Consider the following 24,118-nt stretch of genomic DNA (forward strand, 5'->3'; position numbering starts at 1 on the left):
GCATCCGACTTGTATTATGTATATATATTAATTTTCATATTAATGATGTAAAACACAGACCTTTCTCGTATGCATATTTTGTTCTTTCTTCTAGAGCTGCACTTCAGCTTGAGGGCTCACATTTCTTTTGTCAGGAAGGTGAGAGGTTGGGTCGAAAGGTCCCAGCTCTCCCTCTCACTGGGTGTGGAGGGCTGAGCAAGCCGTTTCTCTTCTGTGTCCCAGTGGACCAGGTTGTGTCAGATCACTTATAGCTAGACACTTCTGTGCTTGCGTAACTGGATAGGTATCTCACTCTGCAAAGAGGGCCTGGGAGGCATTCCAAATGGCCAGTTCCCATCTGACAGCCTTCCCTGACTTATAACGTATAGATTTGATACTGCCTACTGAAGGCTTAATTTCCACCCTGCCAAAACAGCCCTTTAAACCTGGGTCTCCAACTATATTGTCCCAGTCCCACCTTATTTCACACAGTTCAAAACGCCATTCTTTTCTGGAATAAAATGAGACTGCTCTGCCCTGCCCATCCCCTTTTTCAGCTGTAGCTGTTTTCTCCCCACCATGTTACTTAACAGAACCGAGCTTCAGTCCAAAGCAAGTGTACTCTGGTGCCTGTGAACACAGATCCCATAAAAGCAGATGAAGGGGAAAGCAGCAGCGTAGACTGCATGTCCCAGGGCCTGTTACCTAATTTTTATTCACGTCTCCTTTAGTGCTGCCTGGACTGCCAAGCGCAAGCCTCTCTTTTCATGCCACCGTAAAGCTTCTGATCTGGTATCATCTGATATGTGTGGGTGAGAGGAATATGGGAGTATTGACGTATCTGTGCCAATAAACCATTACCTTCAAGTTCTGGGGCTGTTCTTGTGAATCAGCGTCCTGGGATGTCACGTTAGGTATAAGACACGAATTGATAGCCCTTGTGAGTGCTCGTAGCATACAGAACCCACCTTCAGTTTGATTTAATCCCTTTGTGTGATTCAAAATGTCATCCAAGAAGAGAGCTGAATACCTAGAGCATCTGCCACAGACTGCAGAGGCTGGCTGACAGGTCCGCACCGGCTGACCCGCTCTGTGGCTTTTTTGGAAAGCTGAGATGTGTTCTAACGAGCAGGTTATAAATATCACGGGGTTCTGTCGTAGGAGGTGGCGGTGCTCGATGTAAAGGGACCTGCTGGGAAACGCTCCCAGCTGAATGGGTCAGGCACGGCCTTCAGAGGGGGCAGACAGCAAGTGGGGTCTGGGCACGTGGACCGGGATTTACTAACGAATTACTGTCCCTTCACGAAACGTGTCACCCTGCACATCTCTGTGAGGTGTGTGGGCACCAAAATGAGGTATGCTGGCCCCAGTCAGGTGGCGCCGGCCTCCAGCCAGCGCTCACTAACCGTGGGAGGGGCTGTGACCCTCTGCCTCGCTGGGGGCAGGAGGGGCCGATGGGTTTACTGGGCAGTGACGTGTGTTCTCGAAGACACGGAGTGGTTGCTTGGTGGAGCCCCTCATTTTTCATACCTTTTCTCTTTGTCTTGCCTGTAAAGGTTGCAGGTCACAAGAAGCCTTTCCCACGTTGCACACAGTGCCTTGTTGATACTCCTGTACCCCTTTGCCACCCACCTTGCGGTGAAAAGATAGAGTTTTCAGCACCACTCAGCAGAGCAGGAAAACTCCTCAGCCACTGTGAGGTAGAAGATAGACTCTGGAAAGATATCTTGCCTTTTGTTTTTTGCCTCGGATCCGATCTTCCGACATTTATTTTCCCGAGAAAATTGAATTGTGGAAGTTCAAAAGACCACTGATCCTAGGTCAAACTTTTCAGAGTTGAACAAAGAGGGACAGGCATGTGCAGAACGATTGCTTACAGTCTCGCCAACAGCTTTTATGTAGGCAAAATGAATTGAAGTGTGTGTATAAAATATCTAACATTAATACACGCCAGACGGAAACCCTGTCCCATTCTGTGTGCGCACAGGAACTTGACGAGAGGGGTCGGGAGATTTAGAGAGATCCTCAGAGCAGTGGAAACGAGGACAACCCAGAACCTGCGAATGGTAAGTGTAACTAATGACTTGGCTGAGGCCCGAGGCACTTCAAGTGCCTCTCTCTCTTTCATACGTGTATTATAAATAATACATTATATATCATAACATACTATGTAATATAGATATTATACATTATAAATTATATCTCAGTGAAGCATATATATATATACACATATATATATGTATATATATATATACATCATACGTTCACCCAAACTCGTTAGATTTTAGTAGCCACAGAATTGTTCAGCCATCGCTAATATTGAATTTCAGAGCATTCTCATCACTCCCCCAAAATCTCCATGCCCATCACTAGTCAATCCCCATTCTTCCCTTTCCCCAGCTTCCGACAGCCACTAATTTACTTCCTGTTTCTATGGTTTGCCTATTCTGGACATTTCATATAAGTGGCATTATACAGTATGTGGTCTTTTTTGTGACGGGCTTCCTTTACTTAGCATAACGTTTTCAAGGTTCATTCACGTTATACCATGTATCCGTCTTTCGTTCCTTTTCGTCGCACCATGATATTCCATCGTATGCATAGACCACATTTTTGTTTGTTCAGTCATCAGTCAGTAGACATTTTTTGTTTCCATTTTTCAGCTTTTATGAATAATGCTGCTACAAACATTCTTATGCAAGTTTTTATGTGTATATATGTGTTCATTTTTCTTGAGTAGATACCTAGGAGTGGAATTGCTGGGTCACATGGTAACTCTACATTTAGCATTTGGAGGAATTGCCAAACTATTTGTCAGATCGGCTGCAGCATTTTACATTCTCACCAGAAATGATGAGGGTTCCGGTTTTTCCATATCCTCAACAACACATGTTTCTTATCTTCTTCTTTAGTTCTGGCCATCCTAGTGGGTGTGAAGTGCTGTCTCATTGTGGTTTTGATTTACACTCCCTGATGGCTAATGATGTTGAGCATCTTTTCAGTTGCTTCTTGGGAATGCTCTCTCTTGAAACAAAAAATGCATCCTGTATAGCAGTTAGAAGGCATACCCTCCTGATGCCAGTGCGGTGAAGGGTTAGTTGTAGGCTGCTGATTCATACCAAAACCCAGACAGAGCAAAGCAGATTAGATCCTGAGGAGAACCTAGCTGTTGGACTCACTATATGGACCATAAAACCCAGAAATAGAAAAGCTAGTTAAATAAACTGGTTGATCAGCAGCTTGGCTCTCCTGTTGACTTGAGTTCTCTCTCTTTCCTTTTAAACCTTTCACCTTCCTGTCTGGGAGGCTCATTAATTATACCTCCACAGTTTACCCTTCAGAGCCAGAGTCATCGAGTGTTTGGGTGAGGCTTGGTGCTCGTGGAAGCTAAGAAGCGCCCCAGGCCCCAGCCGATGTGGCAGCCCCACTAAGACCGCAGTGTCCTTGGTCTCGTCATCCATGCTGTTGTCCTCCCATTGTCATGAGTCCTTTAAATGCTGTGGGACAGTGCTCAGTTGGGCAAGGCTAGAGATTCCTGTCCTGGGAAATGAGGCTGTATCTTCATGCTAAGGATGTGGACATACAACTCACTGGCCCAGATGGCTAAGCCATAGGCTTTCCTAGAATTATGGGAGGTGAGACAAGACGGGCGACTTCACGCACACCCCGCACCAAGAACTCACGTGGTCTTCGATATCTACCTATGTATTATATGATTTACGGGTGCCCTCAGAAGTTCAAACAAAACATTTTGATCTTCACAGTCCTTTAAGGGAAAAAACCCTGCAAAAATATGGATAGGGCTTCCCTGGTGGCGCAGTGGTTGAGAGTCTGCCTGCCGATGCAGGGGACGCGGGTTCGTGCCCCGGTCCGGGAAGATCCCACATGCCACGGAGCGGCTGGGCCCGTGAGCCATGGCCGCTGAGCCTGCGCGTCCGGAGCCTGTGCTCCACGATGGGAGAGGCCGCGACAGTGAGAGGCCCGCGTACCGCAAAAAAAAAAAAATATGGATAAAATTTATTGCTATCTATCTTTTCTCTCAAACTGACCTACTCCCAACATTCCATAAAACTTCTGAACTGGTCAGCATGAATAGCTTCTTCTAAGATTTGGAAGCACAATGAAAGTAACTGGTTATATTGGCCAGTGTTCTTATAATTGTTTTAAAAGCACATTTAAAATGCCAATCTTTTGGGCTTCCCTGGTGACTCAGGGGCTAAGAATCTGCCTGCCGATGCAGAAGCACGGGTTCAAGCCCTGGTCCGGGAAGATCCCACATGCCGCGGAGCATCTAAGCCCGTGCACCACAACTACCAAGCCCGCACTCCAGAGCCCGCGAGCCACAACTACTGAAGCCCGCATGCCTAGAGCCTGTGCACTGCAACAAGAGAAGCCACCGCAATGGGAAGCCCACGCACCGCGACAAAGAGTAGCCCCCGCGCGCTACAACTAGAGAAAGCCTGCGCAAAGCAACGAAGACCCAACGGAGCCATAAATAAATAAATAAATAAATAAATAAATAAATAAATAAAATTTTAAAAATGCCAATCTTTCAAAATTGCTTATAGACTCTCAAAAAATATATATTTTGTTAAGGAGATAAGGGGTGTTTCCTCGTTAGAAGGTTGAGTGCATGCACTGCACTGTGAGAATCTGCTTGCTGCTTACTCCAATATTTATCAAAATTAGAGAATATCTTCCATTATTGTCTAAGGTTTATGATTTTCAAACCAATGTGTTTTAACTTATAAAAATCCTGTGAGGTAGGATTCTGACTAGAGATGTTAGGAAGGAAGACAGTTTTCTTCTTCTTTTTTCTTTTTTTTTCCTTTTTTCTGAGAAGCCCCGTGAAGAGGCTTCTAAAGAAAGCCTGTGTAGCTAAAGCTGCCCCTGGGCACGTTCAACTGTTACTGACTGGTTAGTGTTAATGTAAGCGGGGGAGTCACTCCCCACTCAATGTCACACTTGAGTTGCAAGTACACCTTTGGTCTTGGTGGATGGTTCTCAAGTGACCTAAGTTAAACCGTTTCTAATCCCTTGAGTGCTTAACGAAAGGTGTGCATCAGAACCATCTGAGGAACTTTGAGCAAATACACATCCCTGTATCTGACCTCAGGAATGCCAACTGAGTCCGTCTGCGGCAGGGCCTGAAAATCCGTATTTTCCAGTTTCCACAAGTGAGTCTTTGCCCACTCTAGTTGAGAAGCATTTCCTGGGAAGTCTACACTGGTGCTTGGTTTCCGGTGGACATCAGGACACTTCTCCAGCTATTGCCACTCATAAGACAGTGTTTCTCTCAGCCTTAATTGCTGTATGATTCTTTTTAGATTAGCTGATAATTACAAATTTATGATATCCTTATGAGATGAAAAAGTTGCTTTGTAAACTCTGGTGTGAGACCATAGCAGAGAAGGATTTAAAAGTACATTCACAGCAGCCCCATTTCTAGATAAGTACTCCAAATAATTGAAAGCAGGTGTTCAAATCAAAACTTGTATATGAATGTTCATAGCAGCATTATTGACAATAGCCAAAAGACGGAAACAATCCAAATGTCTACCAACTGATGATTGAATAAGCAAAATGTGGTCTAGCCATACAATGGAATATCATTCAGCTATAAAAAGGAATGAAGTACTGATTCATGCTAACACATGGATGAACCTTGAAAACATTATGCTAAGTAAGAGAAGCCAGACACAAAAAGACCACATATTATATGATTCCATTTATGTGAAAGGTCCAGAAGAGGCAAACCTATAGTGACAGAAAGCAGGTTAGCTGTTCCCAGGGGGTGGAAGGAGGGAGAATGGAGAGTGACTTCTTAGAGGGTATGGGGTTTCCTTTTAGGGTAAAGAATGTTCTGGAACTAGAGTGGTCATGGTTGTACAACATGGTGAATGTGCTAAGTGCCATTGGACTGTACACTTTAAAATGGTTAACGTGGTGAATTTTATGTTATGTGAATTTTATCACAATTTAAAATCACATACAAAAAAGTGCATTTAATGACCCAGTTTGTACAAAGAAGTTCAAGTCTTCTTCCAGACCAGCTTCTCTCCTTTCCTTCCTTTAATTAAATGTATTTGAAATGTATCTGGTAGCTACCAACAATTTTTAGACATTTAAACCGCAAGCTAAATATAACCAGAGTATAAAACATAAAAGGTATCATACATATTGGTGATCTTGCTGATAATTTCTCATATTTAATCTCCTTTTCTGAACTTCATTTGAGATTTCAGTGAACACAGCCAACATCCTTCCTAATCGGTAATGCATGACGAGGTGATGCCTTTAAAATGTGCAATCACATAACCTCATTTTAAAAATCTCTCCGGAAGGTTAATACGTTGAGGGAAAATGAGATCTAGCGTGAGCTATCCAGCAGTGGACAAGCAAACTGTTTTGAGGGCAGAGACTTTTACAACCTTAGAATCCCTCCATGGCAGATACATCCAGAAAGTGAAGTTCTTTGTTCATTTTTCTCCTTTAACGTTTTTTTCTCAGCTATAGTGAGTGGAGGTTATTTTTGCTAGTTGGCGCTTCCAGCAGAAGTCATTAGCTTATATGACTGCAGTGAGATCAAAATGAGGCTGTAATGGAAGGTTTAAGAAAACAGTTCAGGAACTGTTTAGGTCCTAAAAATCGTGCTCTTATGAGATCTTTACAGATGGCTCAGTTGGGGATGATAGGAGTGCATTTAATTTCACATTTTTGTAGACATTTAAAGCTAGTGGGTCTTACTTGGGAATAATGAAGAAAATTTGCCTTTACCCAGTGGCTATCAGAAACCACTAAGCTAGTGATTTGGTTGCATTTAAGATTCCTTGTGGTGTTTTAAGAGATTTCACATGGATGAAAGCCTAGCAAAGTTCTGTTCTGGAAAATATTTATTTAAAAAGGCTCATTGTCAGGGAAGATCAGCATTCTTTGTCTGCATCTTCCAAAGAATGCTAAAACCTTGTGGAAAAATCTGCTGGTTGAAGTTGTCTTTGGCCACCTCTGGCTGATTGTGAGGTGGCCTGGACCACCCTGAGATGCAGTGCTTCTATCTTCGGAGGGATTTTTTTTTTTTTTTTACTTCTCTTCTTTGTCACTGGAAGATTATGAGGTAAGTTAACTGATATGCATCAGTTAACAAAGTACTTCTTAGTAGCTGCCACATCTCCCTCCCCCATACATCGTACGTGATGCTGTTCTAGGCAGTGGAGCTATAGAGTTTGGAAAAACATAGTAATCTGCACCTAACTTAGAAGAACAAGATCTGGATATTTCTGGGTTTTCACAGTAAGAAAGGAGATCCCTACCCAGCTTTAAAAAAACGGTCTTCTGGATCAGTAGCCACCGTCACTTCGCCAGTTCTCCACTTTGCTCAAGGCCAGTGAGAACCTTTGGGCTGAAGGGCCAGGATGCAGTAAGAACGGGGCCTCAGGTACTGAGTCGCAGAGTGGGGCTGTGAGGGACTTGCCCTTGGCACTCCGAAGAAGGAAGACATTCTAAAAATCTGCACCGAACATCATCTTATCATCAACGAAGAGATTTTTTTCAGGGATTACATCATGTAGGTTGAGTACTGGCTTTCTGCCAAGGTCGGGCTTTGGCAGGCCTCGGTTGGGAGGTGATGAAAATATTTGCAGTTCACCTATTATTTATAAGAGCTTTTGGAAAAGCGCTTAACTAAAAGTTTCAGTTGTTTCCGGTATAAAACATGTTTAGTGTTCCAGAGTATAACAGAGGCAGGGCAGCATTTGAAGGGCATAAACTTATTTTTTTTTTAATCTTTCAAATATCTTAGTGTATCATTTTTTCTTTTCTTTTTTTGTCATCAACTGATATAATTTTCATCATAGGAGTAGACATTTTTAATTATGAGTCTTGGAACAGTGATGACAAAGTGATGACTAACACGTATTTATTAAATGAGCGAATGAATGAATGAATGATACAAAATAGATTCATGGCTGTGCCTTTGCTCCTTTGTGTCCCCAGACAATAGCCAGGCAGCTGGCGGAGATCTTGCTGCGGGGTATGTGTGAGCAGAGCTACTGGAACCCTCTGGAGAACCCACCATGCCAGTCACCTCTGGACGATCCTCTCCGGAAAGGAGCAAACACAAAAACCTACACCCTCACGCGGAAAGCCCGTGTCTACTCAGGAGAGAAGTATGGGAGTTGGTGTCCTCATCTGTAGGTTAGGGGATGGGAGGGAAACTTCAGGAAAATGTAAGGATTGAATAGAAGTTCAAGGGTAGATTTTCTACCAGTTTAATAAAGATAGCTCTTTACTCTTCATAGTTTCAGCAAATATCCATGCATGCGTGGGGACGTTTTGAGTAGGAAAATGCTCTCATCTAGTGCTTGGCTGCCATTCTCAGCCTTCACTGTTGGTCTTTGGGATTTTCATTTCGTTTATTATAAGAACCGCAGAACCATACAGCAGTCAGTGACAAAGCTATTAGTAAGCCAGAGTTGACTTTTCTTTACTTTTCCTCAGCAATTCCTGATCCTTTTGTTTAAAAGCTTGTTTTAAACTGAATTAGCTGTAAGAAGAAGGCGAATTTGATAATTTACATGTGATTGGAAGGTGATGTCTCTTTAGAATGTTTTAATTGGTTTAAGTTTTGGATTGGGAACTTGATCACCTTTGAGGAAAATGGGCTAGGGAAACACTCCGGTCTCAGCCTGGGATTTCCCCAGGTCCGGGAAGGAGGAGGTGGGAGGGAGAGAGACCACAAGAAGGCGGGAAACGGGAACAGGGGTTGACTCATTCCTCCCCTCAAAGCTTTCCTTCCCGTCTTTGTTCCTACAAGGACAAGGCATGATGGCTTTTCAGAACCTCTCCATGAAGCAAAGGGGAACGTGTAAGAATAAATACGGAAACCTTCTTTAGTCATTACAAATTGGAAAAATGGCTGAAAGACCGCAGGCTGCTGCTTCTGAGGCCCCAGAAAGCACTGACAGACATGGGGTGATTAGATAGTTATTATGTGTGTGACTTCTGAACGCAATGCCGCATTTTACAAGGGGCAGCATTTCTCAGGGTAACTGCCTCTTAATCCTCTTAAATTGACCCTGGCATTTGTCTCCCTCCTCATCTTGTTCAATTTGCATTTCTTATATGGATTCAGACTACTGAGCATTTTCTTAACTTTTCCCTGCGTTTACTCCTTAGTACTTATCTGGATTCATAGAACATCTGTTCTAGCAATTCTCAAACTCTCACTTTTAAAATGCTGACCCCTCATTATGAACTGTTTAGCAGCAGGATTGGGGTTCTTTTTTAGGTGATATTTAAATCTTAAAAATAGACCCTAGATTTTTCTTCTGCTTCAGATGCTTCTTAGTAGCCAAAGTGCCGGTATATTGAAGAATCTAATTCTTGTTCCCTCCCCCAATCAAGTTTGACACATGGATGAAGCCCTGTGTCTCTCTGGGTGCGATTCCAGTGTGGCCTCACCCCTTGAAGGCAGAGAAGCTCACAGTGCTGGCCACTTCTCCCTTATTTCCTAAACCACTCAGCCTCTGTCACTCTTTTAACATCCGTTTCCCCATCTGTACAAGGAGAATCATGGAGGCAAAATGCAGATCTAGTTAAATGAAGTTATTAGTTAAAGGGAAGATTCCCATGTGACAGGTTACTGAGACACAAGTTTCATTTCACACAAATACACACATTTTTTTAAACTGTTTCACTGAGATATAATTCACATACTATATAATTCATTCATTTAAAGTGTACAATTCACATTAGTATAGCTTTTAATATAGTCACATAGCCCATCACTACAGTCAAATTTAGAATACTTTCACTACCCCCAAAATAAACCTAGCACCCCTTAGCTGTCACCCGCCATCCCCCAAACACTTGTATTTTCACATGAATTTTAGGATCATTTTGTCTATTTCTGCAAAAAAAAAAAAAAAAAAAGGCAACTGGAATTTTGTAGGAATTGCATTTAATCTGTAGCTCAATTGGAGGAGTATTGCCATCTTGACAATATTAAGTCTTCTGATCCATGAACATGGGATATCTTTCCATTTATTTAGGTTTTCTTTAACTTTTTTCAGCAACAATTTGTAGTTTTCAGGGTATAAGGTTTGCACTTTTTTTTTTTTTTTTTCGTGGTACACGGGCCTCTCACTGTTGTGGCCTCTCCCATTGCGGAGCACAGGCTCCGCACGCACAGGCTCAGCGGCCATGGCTCATGGGCCCAGCCGCTCCGCGGCATGTGGGATCTTCCCGGACTGGGGCACGAACCCGTGTCCCCTGCATCGGCAGGCGGACTCTCAACCACTGTGCCACCAGGGAAGCCCTGCACTTCTTTTGTTAAACTTATTCTTAAGGGTGTTTTGGTGTGTGTGCTATTCTTTTTGATACTATCACAAATGGAATTGTTATTATTAATTTCATTTGGGGGCTGTTCATTGCAAGTATATAGAAGTAAAATTGGTTTTCTATATTGATCTTGTATACTGAAGTCTTGCTGAGCTTGTTTATTAGTTCTAATAGTTTTTTTTAGATTCTTTAGGATTTTCTATATACAAGATCATGTCATCTGCAAATATAGTTTTACTTCTTCCTAACATAGATGGCTTTTATTTCATTTTCTTTCCTAATTGCCCTGGGTAGAACCTCCAGTACAATGTTGAATGGAAGTGGCAAGAGAGGACAACTTTGTTTTATTCCTGATCTTAGGAAGGGGAAAACATCCAGTCTTTCACTATTAAGTATGATGTTAGCTGTGGGTTTTCATAGATGCCCGTTATCAGGTTGAGGAAAGTCCCTTCTATTACTAGTTTGTTGAGTATATTTTTTTGTGAAAAGGTTTTGAATTTGTCAAATGCTTTTTCTGTATCTACTGAGATGATCATCTGGCTTTTGTCCTTTATTCTATTGATGTGATGTATTACATTAATTGATTTTCAGATATGAAGCCAACCTTGCATTCCTAGGTGAATCCCACTAGGTATATAATCCTTATTTATTACTGAGTTTGATTTACTAGTATTTTGTTGAGGATTTTTGCATCAATAGTCATAAAATAATTGATCTATAGTTTTCTTTTCTCATGATGTCTTTGTCTAATTTTGGTATGAGGATAATACTAGCCTCGTAGAATGAGTGGGAAATATTCCTTCCTCTTCTATTTTTGGAAAGAGTTTATGGAGAATTATTATTAATTCTTCTTTAAATATTTGGTAGAATTCACCAGTGAAGCCATCTGGTCGTGGGCTTTTCTTTGTGGGAATGTTTTTGATTACTAATCCACTCCCTTTACTTGTTACAGAGCTATTAAGATTTTCTATTTCTTCAGTTTTGGTAGTTTGTGTCTTTCTAGAAATTTGTCCATTTCATCTAAGTTACCTAATTTGCTGAGTACAGTTGTTCATAGTATTCACGTACACACACACACACACACACACACACACACACACACACACACACATATAATTTCTATAAGATTGGTAGTCATGTACCCTCTTCCATTTCTCATTTCTCCTTTTAGTAATTTGAGTCTTCTCTTTCTTTTCTGGGTCAGTCTACCTAAAAAGTTTGTCAAGTCTTATTGATCTTTTTGAAGAATTAACTTTCAGTTTTGTTGATTTTTCTCTATTGTGTTTCTATTTCTCTAGTTAGTTAATCTCTGTGCCAATCTTTCTTCCTTCAGTTATCACCATCAGCTTTTAGCTTTCTAGTTTTGCATGTTCATACCCTTACTTCTGATTTATTAGTAAAGAGAGAAAAATCTGCTTGGGGCTTCCTTATTAACAAGACAGGACTCTCCAATCAAGCAATTTTGTGGCAAAAAGATGTTATCACCAGTTCAGTTATGTGAGTTGGGAGGTAAAAAGGGGGAATCCATAGATGATGTTTAAATCTCATTTTGGCCGGTGGTCCCTCCTCTCTCCCCTCTTATGAGGAACATGAGCACAAAGCAAACTTGATGTGCCATAGATCCTTCCAGCTCCAGCAAACCACACGGACCATTCAGGACCATTGGTCATGATGGACCATTACTGAAAAATAACCTCTGCCAGAAAACTCCCCTCCCTGTCACTGCAACCTGGATGTGAAGTGGGTACAGGATGCTCATCCTCTCTCCGTCTTAAATGTTGAAAGGAAATCAAATGCTGATAATCCAAGATAAAAAAAGAGAGGAAGAATCACATGCCATAGGCCTCCTTACTTCCTTTCTTCTAGATCTTTCTATGAAGAATTTTATTGACTTTTGTTTACTTATTTTTTAAGTAAGCTTTTTACTGGCACATAATATACATTGCGAAAAATACACGAACCAAAAGTAGAAAACTTGACGAATTTTCACTAAGTGAACACATGCAAGTAATTTAGCATCCTGGTCAAGAACTAGACATGGCCAGAACCCTAGAAGGGCTCTCTGTACCCTCCCCCAGTTACTGCTCCCTGCCCAAGGGTAACCCTATCCTGACTTCTATCACTGTAATTAGCCTGGCCCATTTTTGAAATTTACATGAATGGAATCATATATTAAGTACTTTTACATTTAACTTCTTTTGTCTAACATTATATTGGAGAGATTCATCCATATTTTTGCATGTAGTAGTAGTTTGTTTTTGTTGTTGAATAATATTCCATTTTATTAATATACTCCCATATGTTGATCCATTCTACTCTTGATGGACATTTGCGTTGTTTCTCATTTGGAGCTAATAGGAATAGTGCTGCTATGAATATTCTTATACATGTTTCTTAGTCCACATATGTGTGCATGTCACTCAAGTATGTTTTTACTTCCATTGTATTCCTCCTTGTAAAAAGCACTTGAGGTGGCTTAGATAATTAAATGCATATTAGACTAGATAATTAGCATTAAGTAAAGGAGGAAGCTAGAAACCACTATGATGCCAGGAAGCGGATGATGATTTATTGAAAACTAGGAGTGCCACACATTGTGCTAAACTCCTCGGTAGGCCTAAGAGGAGAAAGTAATGATCATGGCGTGCTAAATACAGGTCTGAACCTCCTGGTAGCCAGCGCAGAGGCTTTTGGGAAGGACGAGGATGCTGTTCAAAGTTTAAAGATAGGGGACATTGAAGGGTCCTAACAACTACCTGATGGCAGAACTGAAGCTGTGAACGGCCATCCCTTCAATCAACTTCCTCCAGGTCTAAGGCCCCAGGCTTCTGGCTCCACAAGGCTGAGGCCTGGGCACCCCAGGATCTCCCCTTGAGGCTCTTGGGCCCCAAGAGGATAATATCACAAAAGGAGGGCCCCAACAATTTTGACTGTCCACCCTGAGCTCCACACTTCCCTGGGCAGGGAAGAGGGAAAGAATGACCAGAAATAGATCTAGAGAATTCATAATTATGGAGAAGGGGGCATTCCAGTGGGTAGCTTTTTAGGCATGTCTCTTAAAACTATCCTTTCCCCCTCCCCCGCCCCCCACTTCTTCCTGCCAGCCCTGAGAACTTTGCAGCACCCCTGAGTACCCATCTTTCCTGCCTTGAAAAGAAGGGTAGAGGAAGTAGAATTAGAATCAGTTAATGTGCTACTTGTTAGCAGCTCTAGTAAAAATAACACAACCTCACATTTAAGTAGACTAGATGGCTCAAGTGGAATTTGGGGATTATCTCTGGACCGAATTTGCTGGTGTTAAGTTATGATTAGAATGGGCTCCCTCTCTTTTCAATTAGTCTGGACAATGCAGAACTGGGTAGCTGTGAAAAAAATGATTAATGGTTCTGCTTTATTTGTAAGGTCCCAACTGCATGTAAGCACGAGCCAGGATATCAGGAAATGATTGCTGGGTGGGGATACACACAGACACACACACAGACACACACACAGACACACACACACGAGCGTTCTTAATTCAAAGCCTGTTGGCTCTATTTCTGAATTTAAGGGGAAAGAAATGTTCCATCTTCCAAAAACCCAAATCACCTCAAGTTACCTCTTTAAGGAGGTCACTGCACATTCCAGAATCCTGCTTCTCACTCACAGCCCAGCCCTTTTATAAATTTTAGCCCTGCAGGAGCAATAGGAACCATCCCACAGGTGGTTTCCTTACCTCCAGGGATGACTGAATTGTAAAAAGAGTATCAGTCACTGGACTTTTCTGTCTTACTCGTCATGGCCCTTTGACACAATACAAAAGTTGCCAGCACTTCAAAGAGAACAAATATTTGCAATCATTTGGAAAACATTTTTTTGGCCATTTTGGGGGGGAAATCATCCCTTCTCTTAAGTTAAATGATTGTAATATTACCCCTGGGAAGATGTAAATTTAGTCTTTATTTAGTCATCTCCAAAACATCCCCAAGTTTTTTTAACCAAGTTCATTTTTACTGCACTCTTCTACCATTCCACGAAAAAGAGTTGATGGGACTTCCCTGGCAGTCCAGTGGTTAAAACTCTGCGCTTCCACCGCAGGGGGTGCGGGCTTGATCCCTGGTGGGGGAACTAAGATCCCACATGCCCGCCTGGCATGGCCGAAAAACAAACAAACAAAAAAGCAAGAACCGAGAAAAAAAAAAACAGAGTTGAGTTTGGCCCAACCAGTGATAAGACTTACAATTCTATTCAAAGGATGCTAGAACTTTAGAATGGGGGAAAATGCTGGAGGGTTTTTTTTTTCCGGCTGTGCCCCGCGGCTTGTGGGATCGTAGTTCCCTAACCAGGGATTGAACCCCCAGCCCCCGGACGATGAGAGCGCAGAGTCCTAACCACTGGACCACCAGAGAATTCCCTGGAGGTCTTTTAAAACGCTCAGAGCACAAAAAATAGGATATAGGGAATGGAGACCAGAGTTGCGTTTGGTTTTCGTTGTTCTTTAATCCTGAGCAACACTGAGCTTAAAAGCTTTTTATTTTAATCCAAGATGGTAGCCAAATCCCATAAAGTTGATGCATAAGACAGCTCCTGCGTGCCACCCCGTAGTACACGTGTGTTTGAGTAAGATAGCTCACTAAGTTCTTACGGTATTCTAGAAATCATTCAAACTCTAAAATTACTTCCTATCTCCTGTATCATCTAAATGACAATATACAATACGCCAGCTAGCAAGTAAGAGGTAAGAAGAGTACCATGTAGCGAAATGTCTTCAGTTTATACCTCGTAATGGGTTTAGGAGGAAGCTTGTGTTCTTTAGATAACGTCAGTTTGTAGTGATCAAACTTTCCACCTCTGTCATAGGCACAAACGTTCTTTGGGCTTTTAACTTGGTTTCTACAGCGTTACCCGGCTGCCTGCTATTAAAATGCGTAGTTAAAATGTATACATTCCATAGATTACCATAGAAATAAACAGATTAATCCAGGGGCCCAGATTATACAGTATTTTTCGTGGGTTCTACACTATATAGAAATCTAGAAGCTGTTAGCCGTTCAGTTCTGCTTAGTCATGTATTTTGTGTTATTTTGAAATTGCCATATATCAACGTCAATTTTCTTTATACAGCATTTTTTGTCCTCAAGAAAATACTGAAGAAGCCCTGTTGTTATTGCTGATTAGTGAGTCAATGGTGAGTAGAATGTGTTTTTACGTTTTTCTTTCCCCTATTCCTATGGTCCCTGTTTTGATATGGTGACTCCATCAGGATAATGATTCTTTCTCTTTGGAGACGAGTACTTTCCGAAGGGAATACCTGGTGGGAAAAAAGTATAGTGGTTTAAAAAAAAAGGGACGTTTCTAATTCTTGGACTGGCCAGATATGTCCCTGGGTCAGCCTGGAGCATGGAGCTTCTCTTCCCTTAGTTCATTCATTTATCCACCAAGTACTGATTGAACACTAACACAGTTGTATATGGGTAACTATAGCTAAAATGACCACCAGAGGAACCTTGAAAGGGGAAAGAAGCCCCCAAAAGGTAACCTTTATGAGCCTTCTCCATTTGCCTTGGTGGGAGGGAGAATTTGGGGGTGAAACACTTGTATACTTGAACCTCTGGTTTCCATAGCAGCAGCCTGATGAAACTGCCTCGTCCTCCTGCCCAGGTCCTCTCCCCAAGCCCCCACCTGTTTCCCAGGCACTGCAGAGCCCAGGCCCAGAGAGCCCACTCCTGTTACCTGGCTCTGCTGTTGTGAGGGAGTTTTTGCCAGACCATCAAATTCCTTTGAAATGTTTTCTTAGTGTCTGGCCAGGATATCAAATATAGGTCTACGATTTCATCGCTCATCCTTTACTGGGTTTCTACTCTGCATATCGCTAGACATGACAGCCCGGCTTGAAACATTCTGGAGTAATCTGTGTTATAGTAGTTAATACCTTGGCAAGTAAATGGTGTCTGCTGAGCACCTGAGCAGAACAGCAAGCCCCTGGAACTTGGAGGGACCTAGAGGTCCTCACATCCACCTAGTTATTTAGATGAGGGACCGGAGGCCTAGAGCAGGCAGAATGGAGGCATCATGCAGTGGTCTGCTGCTCCTTGTAGCAGAGCATCCTGCCTTCTTCCATAACTCCCACCCCACCAGGCAGGCAGGAGGAGAAAAGAGGAAAAGGCGTCGTAACTAAAGCAAGAGAAGGTGTTCCCTTCTTCCCCAAGCAGACAGTTTAAATGGAGGCGTGAAATACACTCAGGGAGAAAGACTTAGAAACGGAGCACAAGAGGAATGTCTGCGTGCTGAGTGAAAGAGGGGCAAAAGAGGCTGGGATTAGGCAGGCAGCGTAGCTTTCTTGCCTTAAGTTAAAGCTTTGGGTTCTCTTGTTCTGTGAAATGGCCCCGAGATGTTTATAAGAGCGAGACTGCTTGAGTCACCGCTTCTTTTTATTTGGAAGCTCTTTGACATCATTGGCCCTACTTCCTCTGAAGGAAACAGGTTGCCCCTGTGGCTTATCTTTCCTTGACTGTCAGCTGGTGACTTAGGACGGTGTCATTTACATCCTCTACTCTACCTTGGCACAGATGTGGAGGCACATATGTGCACAGGCTGGCGCCCAGTGGCCTCCAGTAACTGGTGTTCAGATGGGCAGGTCTCACCGTCATCAGTTCTGTGGGGGGGGAGGGGGGCTGCCCACACAGGCCTCATTGCTGGACTCTTCACAACCTGGCACTTAGCTTCCTTTGGGCAGACTTGGTTAGTAACGGTGTAAAAATTCTGAAAGCGTGGTGAGCATACCCTTTCGATTTCTTGGACAATTCTGATTGAAAGGATTGAGTTCTATTGTCAGATCATGTGTTCCAGATTGGAATTTGGGAAACATGGCCACATCTCTAGAATGCTTGCTCTAAGTGTTGTTGTCTTGGGAGTGATGTCCCCAACTCTCCTGCTCCCTCCTTGAAGTGGTAGAAACTAGTAATACTCAAAGTTCGGATCCCCTGGAGACAGTCAAATCTGACTCTGTCGTATTTAATTTCCAGGAAGTCTCTTCAGAGGATGGTGAAATCCAATGACAGTAAATATGAAGGGCTAGGTTGCCAACCAAAATGATTATGTTCTCCCTGTAAATCGTTCCATAGTTACGTAGGTAGAAGTCTAAATTAAGTTGCCTTTGGAAGTCTTTTTTCACGTCCCTTGACTCCTTGATTTTTTTCAGTTTTTAGACCGAAAATAGATGTGCTCAATTTCAGAACCAAAATGAGAATTGCCGGGCTTTTTTGGTGTCTGAGAAAATTGTATTCTTTACTGGTCCTAATTTTAACTTAGAAGCATAAATTTGTCCATAGTCCCTCCACCTACAAGAACTCATTTGGAATTGGACTGCATTCTTACCTCAAGTCAAATTAGTTTCCCCAGGAGAAAGGGGTTATCAGAGCCATATTAGTACAACTACCACTGAGACAATGTTCTGGGACATTTATTATTTGTGGACCTGTTTGAGGTTCTATATTGTACCTTTTTAATCAAAAAGCACTGAGAGACTTTTTCTTTTAAAAAGAAAAAAAAAAGACGCATTTGGGCATAACCTGAAAATCTCTCTTAAATGGTGTTTTGTCTTACTCCCTTCTCGCCCAGGCATTGATCTCAATATGGAACATTTAGAGGAAATAAATAAAATGAGACCACTTACAGCAGGCCGTATTTTCCCCAGAGCTTCTTTTTTTGGGTCGAAAGGCACTCCTAACAAGAAAAACTTAGAATGAAATCTTCAAGAGCAGGCTTGTTTCCATGAGAGATGACTCACTTTGTAGGAAGCGGCCTGTCTTATATATTCTTATTTGTCTTTGACATTTAAGAGTGAGGAGTTTTAAAACAAGTAAGTACTGACAGGAGGCTACAAGTCAGTGCCTTGGACTCACACGAAAGAAAGCATTCACCTCGTTAGTGAGCAGGAGATTGTGTGCGTGGCCTTTCCAAGTGTCAGGCAGGAAGGTAGACGTCAGCCCGCCTGGACCGGTGACCCTCGTCCTGCACGTGCCACTTCCGTGGGGAGAACGGAGGGGCCCTTTCTGTGCTCCTAGGGATGGACTTCTGTTCCTTAGCAAGGAAAAGAAGACAGGAAAAATCTAACTTTATTGATACTGAACTCCCTATTAGGGCGAAAAGGAAAATGAGCTATGTTGAGAGTCTCCAGTACCTGTGATATGTCTGGAGGAATTGGGGGAGAAATTTCAAAAGTAATGAAAATAAGTCACTGTGAAGAGCGGTTGATTTCTAGATAGATGAGATAAATAAGCTTGAACGCACCTGCTGTGTTTCTGTGCTAAGCAGTGGGGAAGTGAAATAGGCATGCCCTGGTGTTCTCCTGGGTCCTCTGTGCTAACGTCTTTTAAAACAAAAATCCGTTCGCTTCTTGCTGTCTCTTGTACATCTGTTTTGTGCTTCCCTAAACAAAGTTGAATTAGTTTCTGTAGTCTGTTCCAGTGAAGATGTCATATAGGGATTTGAACGTGACTTGGGTGAGAGAGGAAAAGTACGCTATATCTCTGTTGGACTGATGGAACGTGATGACACCAGTTGGTGATGGGAAGTGTGGGGCTGGGAATTTTCTCCCGCTCTGTAATGTACAGCAGAAGCAGGATCTACAAGTGAGGCGCAGCAGGGCTTCACTTGGTGGTTGATTCTGCTGCCCCAGAGCGCAGCTGTGTCTGCAGCATGGCTGTCTGTGAACCCGAGCCCAGGAGGAACCACCCTGCTTTTCATCGACTCCTAAAGCTTCCTCCAGACGCCTGCTGACAGGGACAAGTGCCCGCCAGGCCTTCAGTGTTTGGATAATACCATGTTACCATGTGCTGTGGTGCTCTGGGGATTTTGAATAAATGACCCCTGTCTCATTTGTGTCCTTGTCTCCAGACCCGCGGCAAGCTCCCAGGGGCAGGAGAGCCTGGATGGCTTCTCTGCGCACGGTGACAGCTGTGTGCACGGGCTAGCTCACCGTCTGCTTCTCTCTTCTGTGTTGTTTCCAGGCCAACCGGGACGCAGTGCTGAGCAGGATACCTGAGCACAAGAGCGACCGCCTCATCAGTTTACAGAGTGCATCTGTGGTCTATGATTTACTGACCATCGCTCTTGGAAGAAGAGGCCAGTATGAGATGCTGTCAGAGGTACAGCCCTTGAGTCTGGTTGACTTCCAGCAGTGGGTAGTGCTGGCAGTGCCAGCGCTGTGAAGAGCTGTGGGACCTGGTCTTGTCCCCACCCCCCGTCTCTGGCAGCCATGTGACCTTGGACCCATCCCTTAACTTTGGTTTCCATCTCTGCAAAATGCGAATTGGGCTAAACGATTAGGTGGTGGAATTCATTGGTGGTCATCTACCAAGGGTCCATAAACCCACTGGGGCGAGTTCACGTATGAGAGAAGGCAAGCGTTTCTCAAGCAGTTTCTCTTTCAGTGTAATTTCCACCATAACCCCAATCTCCCATCTGTGATATTAATTTCCTTGTAAAACAGGTCTCATTTTATGTAAAGTATCAATGCATAGCTCCTGGTGAGCTGGCATCTTCCGGCACAGTGTGCGTTGGGTGAGCTGGTGCAGGCTTCACGGGAAGTAAACGCTGTCGTCACGTAGAGTCTTTTACTCGTTCAGAAGAGACCCCAGTTGCTTACAGATCTTGCACCAGGCATTGCCATCTCATTCCCTCAGCTGCTAAGAAACACTTAGGATGGAAGCCTGACGGGTTTTCCAGTTTCAGAAGAAGCTGGTTAATCCGAGGCTGCGGTTATGCGTTATTGAGTCCCTGCCCAGAATACCAGATCCACCCTGGTAGGGGCTAAATCAGTAACAAGATCATTTTATCTTCTCTTTAGTGAAGTAAAAAGAAAGAAGGGAAGAAAGACAACTCCTTTTGTTAAAACGAACTTTTCCATGTTATTTATCTTTCTTTTTCTAAATTTACACACATTGCAACAGCCTCCGGGCACGAGGACAGGGAATGAAATACAGTAACAGATTGGCTGAAATCAGATAAGCACCCAGCTCACCCTGTAGCCTGCCTGCCGGTGCATCGCCGCATTAGGCAGGAGCCTTGGAGAACAGATGAGCCTGCGTGGCTTGGATCTTTTTTTAGTCTTTGGTTTGGTGACTATACAGGGCAATGGTTACTCAGTCTTCAAAAAAAAAAACAAAAAGCCCTCGCCATCTGGCTTAGATAAGGCAATGAGTCCAGATGTTCCTGTCATACACGGTATACCCCCTGGGACACTGCCCAGGCTTGGGATCGGCCCGGATTCTTTACCACCCCAGGGCTTTGGCTTCCTGGGACCCCCTCCTTCTGGCCAGCTTAGTTCCTGTCCGCCGCTTCCACCAAAGAGCCCATCTGTAGTGCCACCCAGCTCACAGCTGAGTTCTCTTAAGGTGAACTCCCCTCCACCCCCGACAAACCACTAAAAGTTTCTCAGAGGCCAGGGTTGAGCGTGGTTGGCACGTCTGCTTTCCTCCCATCATGTAGCAACAGAACCTGTCCCCAGCTTGAAATTCCCCTGTGTCCGCAGCAGGTGTGAGGAGCCTGAGGCTGACAGGCTGGACGGCCCCTGCCCACAGGCTTCTCGTCGTGCCACAAGTGACTCCAGGGGCACGGCTGTCATCCTAGCGGCATTCCTCTGCGAGCCCGCAGCTCCCTGGCATGGGCCTCTGCCCGGCACGGAATCCTGGGACCTTGTCTTCAGCCAGATGACTTTCACCTTGACATCACATGTAGCTTCATCTCGTGGTGATGACCTGACGCCCAAGTCACTGGGTAGTCCGGTTGGTTGCCGGAGCCTTTGCAATTCAGAATATGCTCTAGTCACATTGTCAACAGTGGAAACAGCGTCAGGGATTGCCTTGCAAGTGCTGGAGCAGAACGGTGGAAGAAAGGGAAATTTATCACTGTGTATCCCTCGGAGCCTTTTGAATTTCGTGCCGTATCTGTGTTTTATCTATTAAACATATAAATCGATGGATCAAATATATATATAATAGAGGACATTCATTTCTTTAACACATATAAATGCAGCCCCTGGTTCTGTGCCAGGGGCTGTGATTCAGGCCGGGGATGCAGCCGTGGGCGAGGCGGGGTCCCTGTCCGTGAGCGGCTCCCAGCCCAGAGGAAGGCCGCCAAGCAGCAGGCAGTCGCCATCTGGGCTGGCCGCTGCCGGGGGGTCTCCACACAGGGTCTCATCCAGTAATGACGGATCTGAATCCTTGGCCTTAGCTTTTCTTGCTACTTCTACTTAGTTTTGCAGATGGAGCTTCCCCCAGTGCACATGTGGCGGCCACGGTGAAGCAGATCTGAGTAGAGCTGTTTTAGGAGGAAGGCGCAGGTGCACAGCGTCTCGAGGGCTGGCCCTGGTTTGGGAGAGCTCGCCTCCTGGAGGAGGGTCTCGGTCTGCCCTTGGCTGAGCGCCGACCTCTCTCCCTTGGTCTCAGGCCATGACTTAAAGTGTCCCGCTTCCCTCATTTGCTGGGGTTTCCTCCCTCCCTCCCTCCCTTCCTTCCTCCCTCCCTCCCTCCCTCCCTTCCTCCCTCCCTCCCTCCCTCCCTTCCTCCCTCCCTCCCTCCCTCCCTTCCTCCCTTCCTCCCTCCCTCCCTCCCTCCCTCCCTCCCTCCCTCCCTCCCTCCCTCCCTTCCTTCCTCCCTCCCTCCCTCCCTCCCTCCCTTCCTCCCTCCCTCCCTCCCTCCCTTCCTCCCTCCCTCCCTCCCTTCCTCCCTCCCTCCCTTCCCTCCTTCCCCCTTTTTTCCCCCCAATTTTATTGTATGTTTCCTTCCTTCCTTCCTCCCCACCCTTCCTTTCTTTCTTCTCATCTGCTCTTCCATTTCCTGAGGACTTTAGGTTAAAAGGCTAACTGGATTTTTTTTAATTGCGGTAAATTTACATGACATACACTCAACCACTTTAAAAGGTACAATTCAGTGGCATTTAGTACATTCATGCTGTTGTACAACCATCACCTCTAATTTCAAAACACTTTCATCACCCTGGGAGGACACCCCGGCCCCACTGAGCAGCTGCTCCCACTCCTCCCCGCCCCCAGGCCCTGGCAGCTACTACTCTGCTTTCTGACTCCCTAGATTTACCTAGTTTGAGTATTTCACGTAAATGCAATCATCCATCATGTGACCTTTTGTGTCTGGCTTCTTTCACCTGGTGTAATGCTTTCAGGGTCATCCACATGGTAGCACGTATCCGTCCTTCATTCCTTTTCACGGCTGAGTAGCATCCCATCGTATGGATAGACCACGATTTGTTTCTCCATTTATCAGTTGGTGGACATTTGGCCGTGGCGACAGTGCTGCTGCGGAGTAACTGGCTTTTAAACTTCCTACATTATTTCTCTGGGCCCCACGGATGTTGGGATTATCATTATCATTCACGTGGCGGTTGTTTATATCCTGTCTTCATCTGCTGCATCGTCACCACAGTGATCTTTCTCAAACACCCTTCTGTTGAGAAACATTTCACGGCTATCCCCCTTGCGCCTTCTTTTTCTCCCTCTTTTTATTTTGTTTTGCTTTCTTTTTCCTCCTGTAATGAAAACAACTTCATTGTCTTTCTGCCCCATGCTACAGCCCTTGAAGAATCAAACATTACATACAAACATGACAAAGAAAAAAGTCACTGAGAATCCCACTCTCCTGAAAGAGTTGACTACCCACTGACATTTTAGAGATCACTTTGTCCTGTATCTCTTTATGAACAAGTGCATGTACATCTATGTAAGTTTCAAGGAATGGGACAGTATCATAGACGTTTTATTGTGGATATTCCCCATCATTCTCCTCCCCTCCATTGACATCCCCACCCCGGCCCTGCCTCCTCAACCCCCAAACCCGGGTCAGACATCTCATGTGTCCTGAGCACAGGCCCTAGAGTCAGAGAGCTTCGGTTTGAGTTCTGGTTCTGCCGCTTACTAGTTGTGTGATCCGGGCAAATCATTAACCTCTTATGCCTCAGTCTTTCCTTCTGTAAAATAGGCATAATAATCACACCTATGTCAGATCATTCTGAGGGTTATTCGCTAATTCATGTAAAGCGCTCAGAACAGAGCCCTACACGTAGAGCTCATTAAACAGCAGCCGCGTGCTGCTGTGCTGTTTCTACCGCTGGGTGCCCAGGAGTTGCCAGGCATGGGGGAAGCAACTAAGTATACAAAAACAGTATCTTGTCTTCCAGAAACTTCCAGTCTATATAAGGAAATCAGAAAACAACACATGGAAAGGTAACCAGTTAGAGAAGGCTAGATAGTGCAAGGCACGTTAATTGCAGGTGAAGGGACTAGGCCGGGTGCAGCAGAGCTGGCAGGTTGGGGGTGCCAGGGAGAATGACAAACAGCTGATGTATGAATTGGCTCTTCGGGGCCTGACAGGAATTAAGTCTAAGAGCAGAGGGACACCCTCATTATCAAGGTCACGGAGGTGCAGGGACATGAGGCCTTGCTCTCATGGAGGGAGAAGAGGCGAGGACTGGGTGAAAGCAAGGAGCCAGGTTGCCAGGCCCTGACGTGTCTGGCACACCACCCTTCAGCTGCTCTGTGAGCAGATTCTCTTTGCCTCTGTGCCGCTGCAGGAACCTTCCTTTCTTCTGGGTAGAATCTTTCATGAACAGAAGAGTTCACCTCCACCAGGCTGCTGTGAGAGGAGAGGTCTTGCCTCCTTCCCACCCTGTCCTCATCATACCTTCCTCCCTTCTCTTGTCCCCAAACAGCGTCAACACTTCTGCATCAGGACGTGGCTAGCGCGGGTCCAGGCACTCCCGCACCAGCAGGGACAGGGTGGGGGGCCCCCAGTCCATCTTCTCATAC

At 44.4% G+C, this 24,118-nt stretch overlaps 1 protein-coding gene across 3 annotated transcripts in view; it reads left to right on the forward strand.

The window, feature by feature from the left end:
• TTC7B (tetratricopeptide repeat domain 7B) overlaps positions 1-24,118 on the forward strand; it is a 238,285-nt gene that overhangs the window by 103,465 nt on the left and 110,702 nt on the right. For all 3 annotated transcript variants that reach the window (XM_079912560.1, XM_079912558.1, XM_079912559.1), the window contains exons 6-9: positions 1,967-2,045; positions 7,972-8,144; positions 15,421-15,484; positions 19,308-19,445. In XM_079912560.1, the coding sequence (XP_079768686.1) occupies positions 1,967-2,045; positions 7,972-8,144; positions 15,421-15,484; positions 19,308-19,445 (454 nt within the window). The remainder of the gene's footprint in view (positions 1-1,966; positions 2,046-7,971; positions 8,145-15,420; positions 15,485-19,307; positions 19,446-24,118) is intronic.

Source organism: Stenella coeruleoalba (assembly GCF_951394435.1).
Source record: "Stenella coeruleoalba genome assembly, chromosome: 2".
Classification (NCBI taxonomy): Eukaryota; Metazoa; Chordata; class Mammalia; order Artiodactyla; family Delphinidae; genus Stenella; species Stenella coeruleoalba.